Source organism: Chiloscyllium plagiosum, unplaced genomic scaffold, assembly GCF_037043375.1.
Source record: "Chiloscyllium plagiosum isolate Xiang-an unplaced genomic scaffold, Cpla_swu_hap1 HiC_scaffold_18, whole genome shotgun sequence".
Taxonomy (NCBI): domain Eukaryota; kingdom Metazoa; phylum Chordata; class Chondrichthyes; order Orectolobiformes; family Hemiscylliidae; genus Chiloscyllium; species Chiloscyllium plagiosum.
The window spans coordinates 65251612-65267453 of NW_028270156.1; the positions used below are offsets into that span (position 1 = coordinate 65251612).

General features: G+C 38.7%; 1 protein-coding gene across 7 annotated transcripts in view; it reads right to left on the reverse strand.

Annotated features, from left to right (window-relative positions):
- atg13 (ATG13 autophagy related 13 homolog (S. cerevisiae)) overlaps positions 1–15842 on the reverse strand; it is a 79775-nt gene that overhangs the window by 39327 nt on the left and 24606 nt on the right. For 5 of the 7 annotated variants that reach the window (XM_087996745.1, XM_087996746.1, XM_087996747.1 and 2 more), the window contains 2 exons: positions 10732–10772; positions 8493–8589 (listed from right to left, as the gene is read on the reverse strand). In XM_087996745.1, the coding sequence (XP_087852871.1) occupies positions 8493–8589; positions 10732–10772 (138 nt within the window). Of the gene's footprint in view, positions 1–4716; positions 4816–8492; positions 8590–10731; positions 10773–15842 lie in introns of all 7 variants that reach the window. The other 2 variants (XM_043706215.2, XM_087996750.1) reach the window with 1 other exon arrangement.

Below are 15842 nucleotides of genomic sequence, written 5' to 3' on the forward strand. Positions count from 1 at the left end.
TTAGTGGTAGAGGTCAAGGGTTTCCAAGGTGGCTGGCAAGTTGTGATGGCATACAATGCTGCCACTGCACATAGATAGTGGAGGGAGTGAATGATTAATTTGGTGGGCTGGGCGACGATCAAGCAGGCTGTTTTGTCCTGTGCAGTGTCAACCATCTAGAGTGCTGTTGGAGCTGCACTAATTTAGCCAAGCATGGTGCACTTCATCGCGTGGGATTTAGCAAAGATAATGCCATTCTCTCGTTGTGGATCGTAATTGTCTGGCATATCTGTGCTCATATATTCTCTTACTTATCAGCCCAAGCCTGGATATTGTCCAGCATTTGCTACATATGCACACAGACTGCTTCAGTTTCTGAAGAGAGGCCAATGGTAGTGATCACTGTGCCACTGTGAACACTCATTCCTGCCTAACTGCTTTTTCATACAAGGAAGGCCATTATCAAAGCAGCTGAAAGACAGCAGATTCCTGAAGAAGGCCTCATGCCTGAAACGTTGATTCTCCTGCTCCTTGGATGCTGCTTTACCTGCTGCGCTTTTCCAGCAACATATTTTCAGCTCTGATCTCCAGCATCTGCAGTCCTCACTTTCTCCTTAAAGACAGCAGAGCCCAAGACAATACTTTGCAACTTCTGCAGTGCTATCCAGGAGCAGAGATGATTGGCTTCCAACAATCACAACCATCTTTCCTGTGTTCTACGAAAGCAATAGAGAGAATATCCCCCACAAATTTTTATTGATTCTAGTTGTACTTAGGCTTCTTGAGGTCATCATTAGTCAAATGTTGCCTTGATGTTAAGGACAGTCCCTGTCATTTTGCCTCGAGAGTTCAGTGCTTTTGACCATATTTGAACCAAAACAGTAATAAGACTGGCCCTGGCAGGATCCAAATCAAATAAAAGTCAACTAGTTATTGTTATGAAAGTGTTACTTTTTAGCACACAATATCCATTTCATCACTGTGGACATCACATTGTCTGTATGCCAGCTACCGATAACTGTAGTGAACATGACGTAGCCTTTCACCCTATTTTCGTCGATCTCACTTTGGTATTCAACACCTCAGCACAGCTTGACAGTACATGCATGTAACAGTCTCCTATAAGTCATTGCTCCCAAGAGTGTCTGCGATAATCCAAAAAAACCCAAAGAACTGTGGATGCTGGAAATCAGAAACAAAATCTAAAATTGTTGGAAAAATCTCAGCAGGTCTGACAGAGAAACACAGTTAATACTTTGGGTCCAGTGACCCTTCTTCAGAACTGCACTAATCAAAAGGTAGTTTCGGTGAATCTGAGGTAGCTGCAGCATGGAAAATGGTTGTATACCCAAGTATCTTCTGTGTAGTGAGATACCAGAGCTCATTGACCAGTGGGGCACTCAGGACTCCACTTGCAAGATACTCGCAAGGGTGATGTGGAGGTCTTAAAACATCAACTATTACACCTGGGAGTCACTAGCTCGTGAAAGAGGAAAATGACACATTTGATGGAGCTGGGATGTACTATACAACAACTGGTGGATATAGCAGGTACGACAAGCACCAATGTTGAAAACAACAACAATCCACAATATCACTTAGCAGCTTTATCTGCTCCCAAGGCAGAACCTTCCTCTCAGGCTTTCATGACCATTAACAAAGGTGCCCCAAATAAAGTCTTCCAACTTAAATAGATTATTTACTGCGTGTTCATCATTGTGTAGGTGGAAGAATTCCAACAAAAGATGGTTCATTGTGCTCCACGGATATACATTCCAAACTCTGGCTCACCCACCCAGTTTACATCACTTCATGCTTTTAATTACAGAGCCAGCAGAAGAAAACTATTTTGATAAATTTTAAAATCTCCTTTTTTTTTCCCTTTGTTTTACCATGTACTGCGAGCAACTCAACTTGTCCTCTTCTTTAGCACATTTATGTTCTAGTACTATAGAGTTTGCAATATTATAACAGTGATGTATATTGTATTCTACACTCTGAATTCTGGTCCAATACTAAAAGTGCTGTGTTTTCCAAAAAAGCTTCAAATAAAGGAAATAAACAAAAGAAACATGAAGATGAAATGAAAAAAAGTGAAGAAAAGCAATGATTGCTTTTGTTCTGTTTTTTAAAACAAAAATTACGTGGCAATTTGGAAAATTAAATGTTTTTCTATATTTTGCATTGCGCGTGTCACAAATGTAGAATAGGTGTAAATCAAAGTAAAGCATCTTCTACTCTGTCTCAACCTTAAACTCAAAACTGCATCTTCAATCCAACAGAGATGATGCAATTTCTCATACAATCTTAAGCCTATACTTTAGTGTCTGGGGATAGGGTCAGTTGGTAACTTGAATAAGCAACCTAATCATGACTACACAATACAACTAACAATGTGTTCTTTATACTTATGACTATTTACATGGGTGTTGTCCCACCTGTAGTTACATGGGTGTAGTGGTGAAGATCCACTATAGGGACGATCTACAAAGTGGTCTATGATAATCCCCATGATTGGCTGGGTCCGCTCCAGCTGCCTGTGAAATAATTCAAAGTAACAATTATAACTTAAAAGAGTTCCTAAAAATGAGAACCATAAATGTCCCTGGGTCAACTTAACCAGTTATGAAAAAGGTTAGACAGTGGGATGAAGGACGAAACTAGTAAAAAATCCAAAATGATATCTATTCAACATAAAAAGAATACATGAAGAAGAATAACTAAATCTAATCAGGGTCAATGTCACATGAATGTTCATTCATTAATAAATTATAGCAACAGCATCTCAACCGATTGTCAGAGTCATTCCGTACGGAAACAGACCGTTTGGTCACAAACTAAACTAGTCCCACCTGCCTGCTTGTTCCAATATCCCTCCAAACATTTCTTATTCATGTACCCATCTAAATGTTGGTTAAACATTGTAACAGTACTGATATCCACCACTTCCTCTGGAAGTTCATTCCATACACGAACCACTTTCTTGTAAAATAAAAAAATTGCCCATCATATTTTTTTTTAAATCTTTCTCTTCCCATCTTAAAAATATGCCCCCTTACCTACACCCTCCATGACTTTATAAACCACTATAAGGTCATTCCTTACATTGTATCATGAGAAACTACAAAAACATGGATAAAATTACAGAGTTCAATGTTTTCTCACAATAAACATAAAGCAACCAATAATAGGCGAGAAAAATTGCAACAGATGTAGTTGATAGTGACGTGTTTCTGAAGGCTAAGAGAAACTGTATTTGCTTAAGTACAATGAAGAGGGGTGAAGAGTCCATGTTCCTTCCTGCAGTGGTGCTTTAGGTCAGAAAATGTATTTGAAGTTTATTGGTATTATTAAGGTTTTATCCTCAGGTAGGGTGAATCAGTTCCCCTCCCATATAGTAACAAATCAATCACTGGATAAGGGGATTCTAATACATGACGAATCAGAGGCACATATTGCAAGGAAGTTTGTTCTCTGTTCACTTCTCATCTAAACCACCTCGGGGCAAGACCTTGAGCAGAGAATGCAAAATCCTCCACCACACAGGTGGATAGCAGAGAAGAAAAAAAAGGAAGAAATATATCATGTTTGTAGATCATGTGGAAGTCATTTTAAAACAAAAGAAATCATGGGAATTTCATGTCAATGGTAAGTCATTTACTGCCAATTCATAATCAGCCTCGAGAAGGTCAAAGTAAGCTGCTCTCTTGAATTGTTGCAAGGTACTGACAAAGTACTATTAAGTACAAAGTTTCAGGTTTTTGTGGTGCACACATTTGAGAGGAACATACAACAGGTTGTGTTCCCAGATACTTACTGCACTTTCTTTCTTTATTATAAGGATCCTGGGCTTAGAACTGCTGTCGAATAAATCTTGGTGAGTTCTTGCAGTGTGTCTTAGAGATATTACACAGTAAAGACACAGCACACCACAATGATGGAAGGACAAAATGTTTAAGGTGATACCCGAGGTGCTAATAACGTGAGCTGTTTTGCACAAGCTTTTTTGAATGTTGTTGGAAATGTTTAAAAGCAGGCAAATGGGAATATTTCCTCTTTTCCTGAACTTCCAACTTACTGATGTTGGAAAGTTTTTGAATCAGGAAGTAGGTCAATTTCCACAGAAGATACAACCTCTGACACGCTCAAAATGCTTACATGGCTGGTCCAGTTCTATTTTTGAACAATGGTAACCCTAGGTTTTTGATGCGTGACTTGGCAATGCTGAACATAAGGAAATAGAAAATATGAGGAGGAGGCCATTCAGTGTTCTGCCATTTAGTAAGAACATGACTAATACTGTGTCTGTAACTCCACATTGCTGCGTGCCCCATCATTCTGGACCCACGCTTAAAATAAAAAAAATCTAAGTCAATCTTCAAAGATTCAATGATCCAACGTCCACAACGCTTTGCTGAAGAGAATTTCAATGATCTGCGAAGAAGCACTCCACCTCTTTATATATTAAATAGGATACCCTTCATTTTTAAATTGTTCTGGATTCACCCTATGAATGTAAACACTCTCTTGCATCCATCTTGTTACCTCCCACTGTACCTTAAATGATTAACCAAACTCACTTCTCATTCTTTGACATTCCACTTAGTATAAGCCCAACCTTTCCTCATATGACAACCCCTTTATCAGGCTGGTGAACCTTCTTTGAACCGCTTCCAACTAAACTTCTTAACAATGTGTTCTTTATACTTATGACTATTTACATGGGTTTTGTCCCACCTGTAGTTACATGGGTGTAGTGGTGAAGATCCACTATAGGGACGATCTACAAAGTGGTCTATGATAATCCCCATGATTGGCTGGGTCCGCTCCAGCTGCCTGTGAAATAACTCCTGAAGAAGGGCTTGTGCCCGAAACGTCGATTCTCCTGTTCCTTGGATGCTGCCTGACCTGCTGCGCTTTTCCAGCAACACATTTTCAGCTATATTCCTTCTTAAGTAAGGAGACCAAAACTGTACACAGTACTCCAGGTGCAGTCTCACCAATGCGCTTTATGCCTGGAGCAAGACTTCCCCACTTTTATACTCCATTCCCCATCCTTTTCTAATTATATGGTGTACCTGCATCATAACTTTTTGTCATACCATTGAATGTCTGGGAAAGAGGTTAGGTTCTCACTTGGAGATGATCATTGCCCAGTAAGGCATGAATATTACTTGTCACTGAGCAGCCCAAATATTGTTGTCCTGAATAGGATATGGACCACTTCAGTACCCGAGAAGGCATGAACAGAACTGAACACTGGGCAATCAGCAAATCCATGTGGAGGGAAGGTAATTGAAATAGCAGCTAAAGATAATTGGGATGAATTCTGGCAACAATGCTGTATGGCTGAGATGACTGGCCTCCGATAATCATAACCATTTTCTCTGTGCCTTGTTTAACTCTAGTCAGTCAGTGGAGACTTGTCCCAATTCCAGTCCAGTTCCTCAAAGCCACATCCAATCAAACATAGTCAAGGGCGACAACTCCCACCTGATATCCCTGTTTTTTTGACTGAAAGTAAAAAGGTCCACATGGCTTATTCTAATGTGGCTTATTCTAATACTAGAATTGAACAAAAACAAACAATTTTATCTTAGATAATCATCCATACTCTTAAATTCAGAACCAACATAAGCAAGTTAAACATGGATTAGCAGGCAAATATAAAATGTACAATTACAGATTAAACTGCAAATGCAATGAAAATAGTCTTATGAATTTATTTGATGGTCCACTCATCCAATATGTCGTCAACGTGAGTCACAAAAGCTTTCAAAACTCTGTCTTTGTCTTGAGGAATTTCAACTCAAACTTGAACCCCCCTGCTGCCAGTAGCTGACAATAAACCAGAATTTCACAGGCATAATCTTCACCAAATATGGCACACATCTGCAGAATCTCTTCAACTCTCCTCATGACGGTTTTGATGGTATAGATACCCTAATGTTATCTTCAAGTGCAGAAACAGCTCTTGCGCTTGTATATTTGCCAATTCTCAGCTTCTGGGTCCAGCCTCTGCTTTCTTTAAGATCCATCAACTATTACGAGCCTGGATGGTTCAGTTTCTTTTTACATGGTTTAGTTTCTCTGGACGTTTTGGTTTCCAATCTCAGTTTCAGTTTTAGTCTCTTTAGGAACTGGAAGGTTTCAACATGTCCCAAATATTGCAGGCCTTGAAATCATGGGTCCCATCTCAGGGGAGATATTAAGTTTTACTCTAGATGTTTCTACTTGAGAACCATCATCCCTACATAATTCTGAGAAGTTCAGACATCCTTAGGGTAATGTAAGTTGAAATATGTTAATTTTCTTTGCAGATGAGAGGATGTTATTCAGCAGATTGAAACATTTGCAGCATGCTAGAATATTACACAGTGCCAAGTAGGCCTGATTTCACCAGCGACTTTCAAAATCACTACCATCTTCAACTTATTTGCCTCAGTTCATTTGTGGCTCTGCTGGAGACATTTACAGAAATTCAGTAGCTTCCTTTTGAAGGTTATCATTGAATCTGCATCCACCAAACAGATTATTTTAGATTGGTGTTCTTGTGTACTAACTCTTCAGCCACTGGGGGGAGGGAAAAAAACTGCCCATTTACTTAATCAAAAGCTTTTACTATTCTGTATAATCAGGTTAAATAAACTCTTCTTGCTACTATAACAATCCCAATTTCTCAGGATTCGCCAGGTAACTGAAGTCTTTCAGTCTGTAAATTCAGTAAATCCCCATTGCACCTTCTGTAATGCCTTGACATCCTTTCCAAAATGTTATGCCCAGAATGCAATAACTGGGGCCTAACCGGCATTTCATAAAGGTTTAACATAAACTACTGGCTTCTGAATTCGATGCCCGTATTTATCAACGATGAAACTTATATGCTTTTTAGCAGCCATCTCAACTTGTCCTGCCACTATCAGCTATTCTGAACATACACCCTCAGGTCTCTAAATGTTTACCCCCATTTAAGATAGGTCAATTCGTTCATAATGACTTTCCTCATTCCTCCAACCAAATTTACCACATCTCAGTTTTCGGCACTGAAATTCATCAGCAATCTGTCTGTCCCCATTTTAACAATTCATCTCCAAACAGTTGTTTTGCTATACTTCTCTCTGAGTATTATGTTTGCATTACCTACTAACTTTGAAATGATGACCTGTTAAAGACTGAATCCAATAACCTGGTGAAATTTTTTCTGCAAGTCAGCTATAGTAACTGACAACAGAAAGTCTGCAACAGGTACACCAGGTGAGTCTTCCTTTTGAGCCATTACAGCTCTTTATCTTTCTTTGTACTGCTTCACATTTTGTTCACATATTCAGCATGCTTTTAAATGTTACAATTGATCTTACATCTATGACTTGCTGTAGTGAATTCTAGTTTCATACTACTATTTGTGTAAGGAAGTTTTTGTTTTGACTCTTAACCGATTTATTTCTAATGTGATGAAGTCACCTTATTCATGATTTGTATCAGAGAGAGAAATTGCACCTGATTTAACCTGTTCATTTCCGTCATAGTTTGAAATATCCAAATGAGGTAATTTTTTTAACTTCATCTACAGAGAATTGCAGCCTGTTTACCTAGTCATTCATAATTTGCTTCATCCCAGGTGATGCATGTGTGAATGTGCACTCCCTCCAAACCTCTCCAAACCTGTTGTTAAACCAATAGCAGTTATTTCTCGTTCTAGAGTTAAAATTGAGAACAACCAACCATCTAAACCTTTCCAATCTTACTTCCTGAAAGGAAACGTGCTTCAGAGTCTTTATGGCCAAGAGATTGTAGAATTGCTCAGGTGCTTAAATTCACATGCACACCTTTCAAAAACAAGATCTGTGACACAAACTGTTGACATTTCTCAGACAATTTATTCTGTGTACAGAAAGTCACAGAAATCTGCAGTACTTCAAGCTTATGCAGCCTGTAAATATTACTTTCAACTGTGTACACAAATTCCTGAATTAATTGAAAGGATTGTGAGTGTTTTCTCCTAGTTAATTGCTCAATTTTTGCATCTTGTATTTAAAGTGAAGACTATTGTTCATTAGTGTTCCAGAGAGTCTGCATTTCATGTTAGCAACCATGGTTTCTGAATGTGTGGACATGAGCACTGGCAGCCTAGTCAACTAACACAGTGCAACCATTCTGGACATATCATAACCTGATATAACCTTATATCATTGCCTGATATAAGCATACATGCATTTTCAGAAACAAAACAATTGCTGATCATCATTGTGAAATCAACTGTAACACTCCAATGGTTAGGTAGCAAATTTCTTTGCTTGTATTTAAATTGAACACTTAAAGTTTCCCAAAGAGCCTTATTTTTAATATAATGCTCTGCAGAATGACTATATAAACACCAAGTAATCTCAACACGAGTATCAGACAATCATTCAACTTTGCAAATGACTTATCCAAACATTTATGAATTGTTTTAATTAGTTTGCCCTATCATGATCATTATAGCACTGCCAGTATAAAACTGCACCACACTTTACCTGCCAGACATGAAAGCCAGATTAGTTCGGTATGCACACGACAGCGTGATAGTACCAACAGGAGTTCCAACCATTCCGACCCGTACTGTTTGAAAACCTGAGAGTGACAAAAAAATGGAAAAGGTTTCAAGATCTATTCTGTTTCAGAACCGTGACTTCAGATTAAGGTTGGAGGGGATGGAAGAAAAGAATAAAAAGGCAAGTCTTTGACTGGGTGAAATGCAGGTAAGATCAACTGACAAAAGAATTGATAGTGCAAGACAAAAAAAAGAGACAGTAGCGAGTAGGTAAAGAGACAAAAGCTGCATCTAGAAAATGTGTAAATGGTAAAAGCAGAATAAGCATTGCAACAAACATTAGACAAAAAGGCAAAACAACTGAGCTGTAGGTTATAGGAATTAAAACTACCGGACTCAATGTCAAACAAGGAAAATGTAAAACGCCTAGCAAAGAGATGCTGTTCCTCAAAGTTGCACTGGGGTAACATTTGATTAGAAGGCCATGTATAGATAGGTCAGAATGGAAGTAAAGTGGATAATTAAAATGACGGGACTGTAAGCATGGGGTTATACTCTGCAAACTCATTCAGCTTGCATTTGGTCTTGTCAAAATAGAGGAGACCTAATCCTGAGCAGCAAATACAATGCACTAAATTGAAAACATTACAAAATCTCCATTTCACCTTGATTAACTATTTGAGGCCTTGGGACAGTGAGAAGGTAAAAGAGGAAGTGTTGCATTTACTGTATTTTTATTTAAAAATGCAATGACAAGGGAATGAACAGTGTTGGATGTTGCTATTTTGTGACAAAAATGACTTCTGTGGTTTATCATATTTTAGCACCTCATAATTGGTCTTTTGTGTCTGAAAAATCGCTAATAAAAGACTACCTCCACTGGGTGGGCAGTGTTGCTTCAATAGATGACCTTTGTACTTCAAATCATTTCACTTGCATTTCAAAACTTTGGCGTTTTAATATTTTCACTATCTGGGCAATGGAAGCATTTAAGCATATATTTACTCATGACCTTGAGATTTGTGGCATAGACACAAACGTTTAGATGTTTTTTTTCCAACAAGTTCTGCATTTTGCCATTCACACCTCACCTGAACCTTTTTCTTCTTATCTCTTTACCTGGCCTATGACCCATTCTCTGTGCTACAGTATCACCACTTTAGCCACTTAATCTCTCTTGCCAACCATCCCATGACAGATCTTGCATTTTGTTCCAATACCACAGTTCCTCCCTTTTGAACTTGCTTACAACCAACATTTTCCAGGTCCAGTGATGAAAGGTAGTTGACCTGAAACAACAATTATTTCTTTCACCACAGTCTTTGCCCGATTTGCTGAGCAACTGAAGCATTTTTTTGTTTTTATTCCAGATTTCCAGTGTTGGTGAAATTTTGCTTTAGTCCAGCAGCATGGTGACTCAGTGGTTAGCACTGCTACCTCACTATGCTGGGGATCTAGGTTTGATTCCACTCGCAAGTGACTGCCTGTGAAAGGTATACACGTTCTTCCTGTGTCTGTGTTAGTCTCATCCGCTGCTCTGGTTTCCATCCACAATCCAAATATGTTTAAGCTAGGTGGATTACCCATGGGAAATGCAGGCTAACAGGGAGAGGATTGGGCAGGGGAGATGCTCTTTGGTGTGGAGTCAACTGGCTGAACAGCTTGTTTCCACATTTTAGGGCTTTTATGATTCTACTTTTGGCTAAAACAAATCACTTGCATGATCCTCCTTCGTTTGACTCGACTGTGAGTCCTCACTTTATGTCAGCCAAGCAAAACTAGAGATGGTAGGATGCTGCATGGAATTTTGAATATGATTGGTCTATTTTGAAGCACACCAAAGTAAACACCTTATTCAAAACACCTCTTTGAATGGGTATTGGAGGCCGAGGGTAGTGGCATTGGACCAGGAAGGTTGAGAGTTAAAATTCTATCATGACATTAGGGTACAATGTTCCCTTCGTCCCATCTTCAACATTAAATATTCCACAGAAGACAGCAATCGTGGAGGACGTAACTTTAGGTAGGCAACTGGATAGAAAATGTTTCTTTGATTAGCTCCGAATGTCTGGTAGGATAGAGTACATGTTAGGGAACAACAATAGTAGACTGGAGAACAAAATCCCATTTGCAATTTCTTAGTTAAGAACAGAGGGGAAAATCCAGCAGAGCGAGTTTTTTAAAATCCAATCATTGGTGGATACAAAACTTGAGAAACACACCTTCACCCAGGCCATTCAGTTGTACTTCTCCAAAATATATCCTGGAAATTTGAAAACAAAATAACAAAAGTATCAATTAGTACTCAAGTGACTTAAATACAATACAAGCTATTATCATCATGAAAATCAGGATATTTGAAGAAATACTTTGCAAAAAAAATCTTTCACTTCCCAAGAAAGATTATTTTCTCTGCAGAGAAAATACTTAATTGTTGCAAAAATCAGTAAAAGCTGCCTTTGAAAACAATGATGGAAAGGCTCCCTCAAATGATGGTTTCACTGGGTCACTTAAAGAAACATCACTTATCAACAAGTCATCCAGGTTTTCAATACTAATATGGAAGCTTTATGCAAGATAAAATTAAAATTCTAATATAGAACCAATTAGCTTGATAGCAGAAGGATGAAAGGAATAGATCCACCAGGCATATAATTTAACCCGGTTTTTGGGGTGATCAGATCATTCACGGCAGACCATCAACTGCTATTTTCACAATGGTTAAAATATTTTCTCTATCTTCGGTTATACAGCATTTAAAATTAGTCACTTGTAACACAGGAGCCCATCCAGCCCTTTGGAAATACGTTAGTTCTCCACTGAGCAATCCAGTCTCATGCCTTTACTCAATTTCTGTAACCCTACAAATTATTGCTGTCAAGTGTCCACTCATTTTCCCTCTGAAATCGTCAACTATTTCTGATCCTATCACCCTCATAGGCATTGCTTTCAGCAAAGTGAAAAAAACCCCATCACATATCCTATGCATTGCTTGCTCAGAACCTTAAAACATGGTTGCTATAGACCTTGTGCTGAAACCTGCACACTATCGGCCTCATTCTGAATCCTGTGCTATCAGTAAATTATTAGCTTGCACACTGCCATCAAATTGCTCCTCAACCTCTATTATTTCAAGGAGTAGAACACCAGATTTTCCAATCTACCTCTGAAACTAAAGTCCTCCACACTGGAACCAATCTGCTAAACCTCATCTGCACCTTCTCAAGGATACTCAGATTCTTTACAAAGTGTGGCAATCAGAAATGGCATACAGTGATACTCTAATTCAGATCTACCTTGCTTTATAGACGTTCAGCATACTTTTATATACACTGCCTCCATCTGTTTTGCTTAACACTCAAACGTTCTGTTACCTTCATTGATAAATGCACATGTAACCGAGGTCTCTATGTTCCTGTAAACGATTTCAAACTGTGCTGTTACATCTAAAATTACTTCTTTCTGTTCTATCTCCCAGAATGCATCATTTCTATTCTAATTTAAATTTCATCTGTCCATTCTGCTAGTCGATCAACATCATATTACTCGTGATTTTTATCATTCTCATTATCTGCCACTCCTTTAAGTTTGACATCACTGGCAAATTTTGAAAATTCTATTTAGCATTCTAAGAGCTAAGTCATTTATATACAGCAAAAATAAAAACGCAGTGATCACTGCACTGGCCCTTTGAGAACAGCATTGTTTACGATTCTCTAGTCTGAAAAGTAAACAATTATGATTTGATTTTTCTGCTCTTAAGCCAATCTTAAAACCCGGTTGAAGACTGACCATCATATATCTTGAACCATTTTGTACAAATTCTGTAAGCAATCACAGATTTCTAAGTAATCCCTTTTAATTCCTTCCTTCTGCAAACACTATGCTTTTTTATTTTTGTGCTCTTAAAATTGATTAAAATAATAAAGACTGATTTTAAAATCAGTGTTTTTCAAGGGTTGATACATGATTTGAAAGCAAGAAATGTGTTTGTATTGCAGTGGGTTAGAGCAGTGTTTGCAAATAAGCTGGCACTGAAGGGTTGTTAACAGTTGGAGCTTTTCTTGGCAATAAGTTGATTGGTCTATGGACTAATGATCAGCTAGTTATCGATGTCAAAGACTTACTACCGGCCAACAACTATGTGATTAGTTCATTAACTGAATATCGTGGGGCTAGGAGCAAGACATAGAGAGAAGTCACTAGATTCCTACCAGCTCAGGAGTGTCTTGCTCTCCTCTGCAGTCAAAATCCACTTTAAATATGAAGAAAAACAGTTTATCTTTCCTTCTGCAGTAGCTACAAGCTGTGATTTTTTAACTGTAAAGTCAGAGGCTGTTTTCTAAGTGAAGGAGCCACTCTGTGCCTCTTGGAGCAGGAGAATCGACGTTTCGGGCATAAGCCCTACTTCAGGAAAGCCCTGAAGAAGGGTTTATGCCCGAAATGTCATTTCTCCTGCTCCTTGGATGCTGCCTGACCTGCTGCGCTTTTCCAGCAACACATTTTTCAGCTCTGATCTCCAGCATCTGCAGTCCTCACTTTCTCCTAGTTCCACTCTGTGCCTCTTGTAAACCAGTGGAAGCATTAAAAAAAAGGAAAGCAGAAAAGAAATCTTCTGATCCGCAAGAATAAATGCAGCAGATATTATGATCAAAGACTACAAAACTAACAGTACTCCTCTCTGTCCATGTGTCTTTTCTGCCTATCCATGGTTATGTGTGTGTGCACACGCATGCAAGGAAGTGTGTATGATGGAAAGGATTAGAGTTATAATTAGCAATGTTATATGCCAACAACTTATAACTTGTTTATCTATAGCTGTAGTCTAATTACTTGTAAAAAAGTTATTAAGTACTGAAACCTAGTCTCTCTGGAACCTTTATGGACTTATTTTAAAAGCTTTAACATTTGTGGCTTGATTTCCAGCGCATTATTGATGTTTCATCTTGGCTGTTGTGCAGCTGCTCCAATGACCTGTGGCGACGGCATGCAGATCACAGCACTGACTTCCTGTTCTGGAAGTTGCTGCCTACATGGCCTTGGAGGCCCACGCAGCCAGTGAGAAAATTAGAGGCAATTCTGCATGCTACCCTAGTGAGTTGTGACGCTTCAAATTACTTTTGCATCTGGCCTCGAGCAGCACTTCACATTTGAAAAGTGCTTTGTCCCATTATATTCCAAGGCGAGCTAGCCCTGTGGACTGTCAAAAATTCTGAATTTATTACCAAAATTCCAATAATTTTCTGCTGTGGGCTTGAGTTCCTGTAAAGTGTAGTGGCGCACAGAATGCCCAAACCAATTTTATGTGGTTTCAGAAAGTTTAATGATAAAAAATAGTTGTTCCATTTGTCTGTGTTGGGTTGAAACACAGTTTAGACAGTCTTCCAATGCATCCAATCATATTCAAAGTAGATTTATATTTAAGAAAAAAAAGACATTAAAAATTCAGTAGTGACCAAAACGGTACTATGATCTACCAGTATTTGAACAAAATATAAAAAGAAAAAAATAAGAAGGGAAGTGGTAATGTTACTGAACCAGTGATCAGAAGCCTCGAAAGATCACCCTCAGAAGAGTTCAAATTCCACAACAGCAGTTTGAAAAGTTGAAAGATTTCAGTTAAATTTGGGGAAAAAAGCTAGTGTTATTAAAACAAAAAGTAAGCAAGAAGCAGTGGGATTGTTCTAAGTATTCAAAGGGTTCCATAGCTATGAGACAACTCTGCAGCTATGAGGAACAATCAAATAGTTGGACTTATATTCCTTACAATAGAGGAGGGGGAATGGTGATTTAATTGAAGTGTGCAAAATAATGAGGTGTTTGGATACAGTGGACAGGGAAGACCTGTTACCCCTAGCAAAGCAATCAGTTTCTGGGAATAACGAATTTAAAGGTGATTGGTAGAAAGAACAGAGGGAACAGGGTCAGAGTCATGTAGCACAGAAACAGAACCTTAAGTCCAACTTGCCTATGCTGACCAAGTTTCCCAAAATAACCAAGTCCCATTTGCCTGTATTTGGTCCATATCCTTCTAAACCTTTCCTATTCATTTACCTGTCTAAATGTCTTTTAAATGTTGTAACTGTATCTGCATACCACTTCCTCAGGCAGTTCATTCCACATACAAACCATTCCCTGTGTGATGTTGTCCCTCAGGTTCTTTATAAATCTTTTTCCTCTCACCTTAAAAATATGCTCCCTTGTTTTGAATCCCCCCACCTAAGGAAAAGACCTTAGCTTTGTCCCTCATGATTTTATATACCTCCACAAGATCAAGCTCCTACACTATAGGAAAAAAAAGTCCCACCCTATCCAGCCTCACTTTGTAACTCAAAAACTTCAGTCCTGGCCACATGCTTGTAAATCTTTTCTGGAACCTCTCCAATTTAATAATATCCTTTCTATAGCAGGGTAACCATAATTGTATACAGTACTCCAGGAGTGGCGTCACCAACATCCTATACAACCTCAACATGACATCCCAAATCCTATACTCAATGGTCTGAGCAATGTAGGCAAGTGTGCTAAATGCCTTCTTAACCACCCTGTCTACCTGATACACAGCTTTCAAGGAACTATGTACCTGAACCCCAAGGTCTCTGTTTGACAAGATTATCCAGAGCCCTAACATTAACCGTATAAGTCCTGCCCTTGTTTGTTATAACACAATGCAATATGTTGCATTTAACCAAATTAAACTCCATTTGCCACTCCTCAGCCCATTAATACAACTGATCAAGATTCCTTTGTAATCTTAGATAACCTTCCTCACCATCCACTATACCACCAATTTTGGGGTCATCCGCAAACTTACTAACTTTAAATAAGATCCTGAATTGATTGAATGTAAGAAATGGAAGCAAGAGGGGTACTCTTGTGGTGCAGTGGTAGTATTCCTACTTCTAAGCCATGAGACCTGCGTTTAAGTCCCACCTGTTCTACAGATGTGTAATAATGTCTCTCGACAGGTTGATGAGAAAATATCTAGAAGTAGGAGGAGGCCATTCAGCCCACAAGATGTAACGGGAACTTGTTTCCACCCAGAGGATGGTATGTGTCTGGAGTTGGTGCCCAGTTTAGAGTTGGAGATCCTCAGTTCATTTAAAACAAAACTGAAACTGCACATGAAGAACTGTAACTGGCAAGGCTACGGTTCAGATATAAGAAAGTGGGAGCAGAAAGGACAGCAGCTAGTTTATTCAGCTGGCACAGATAGGATAGGCTTAATGGCTTCTTTCCATGTTGTAACAATACTTTAGTTGTATGGCTCTGGATGTCTTTTCAGAGAGGGAACCATATCGTCCTTACTGAGCTTGGCTTATAACTTTTCCTA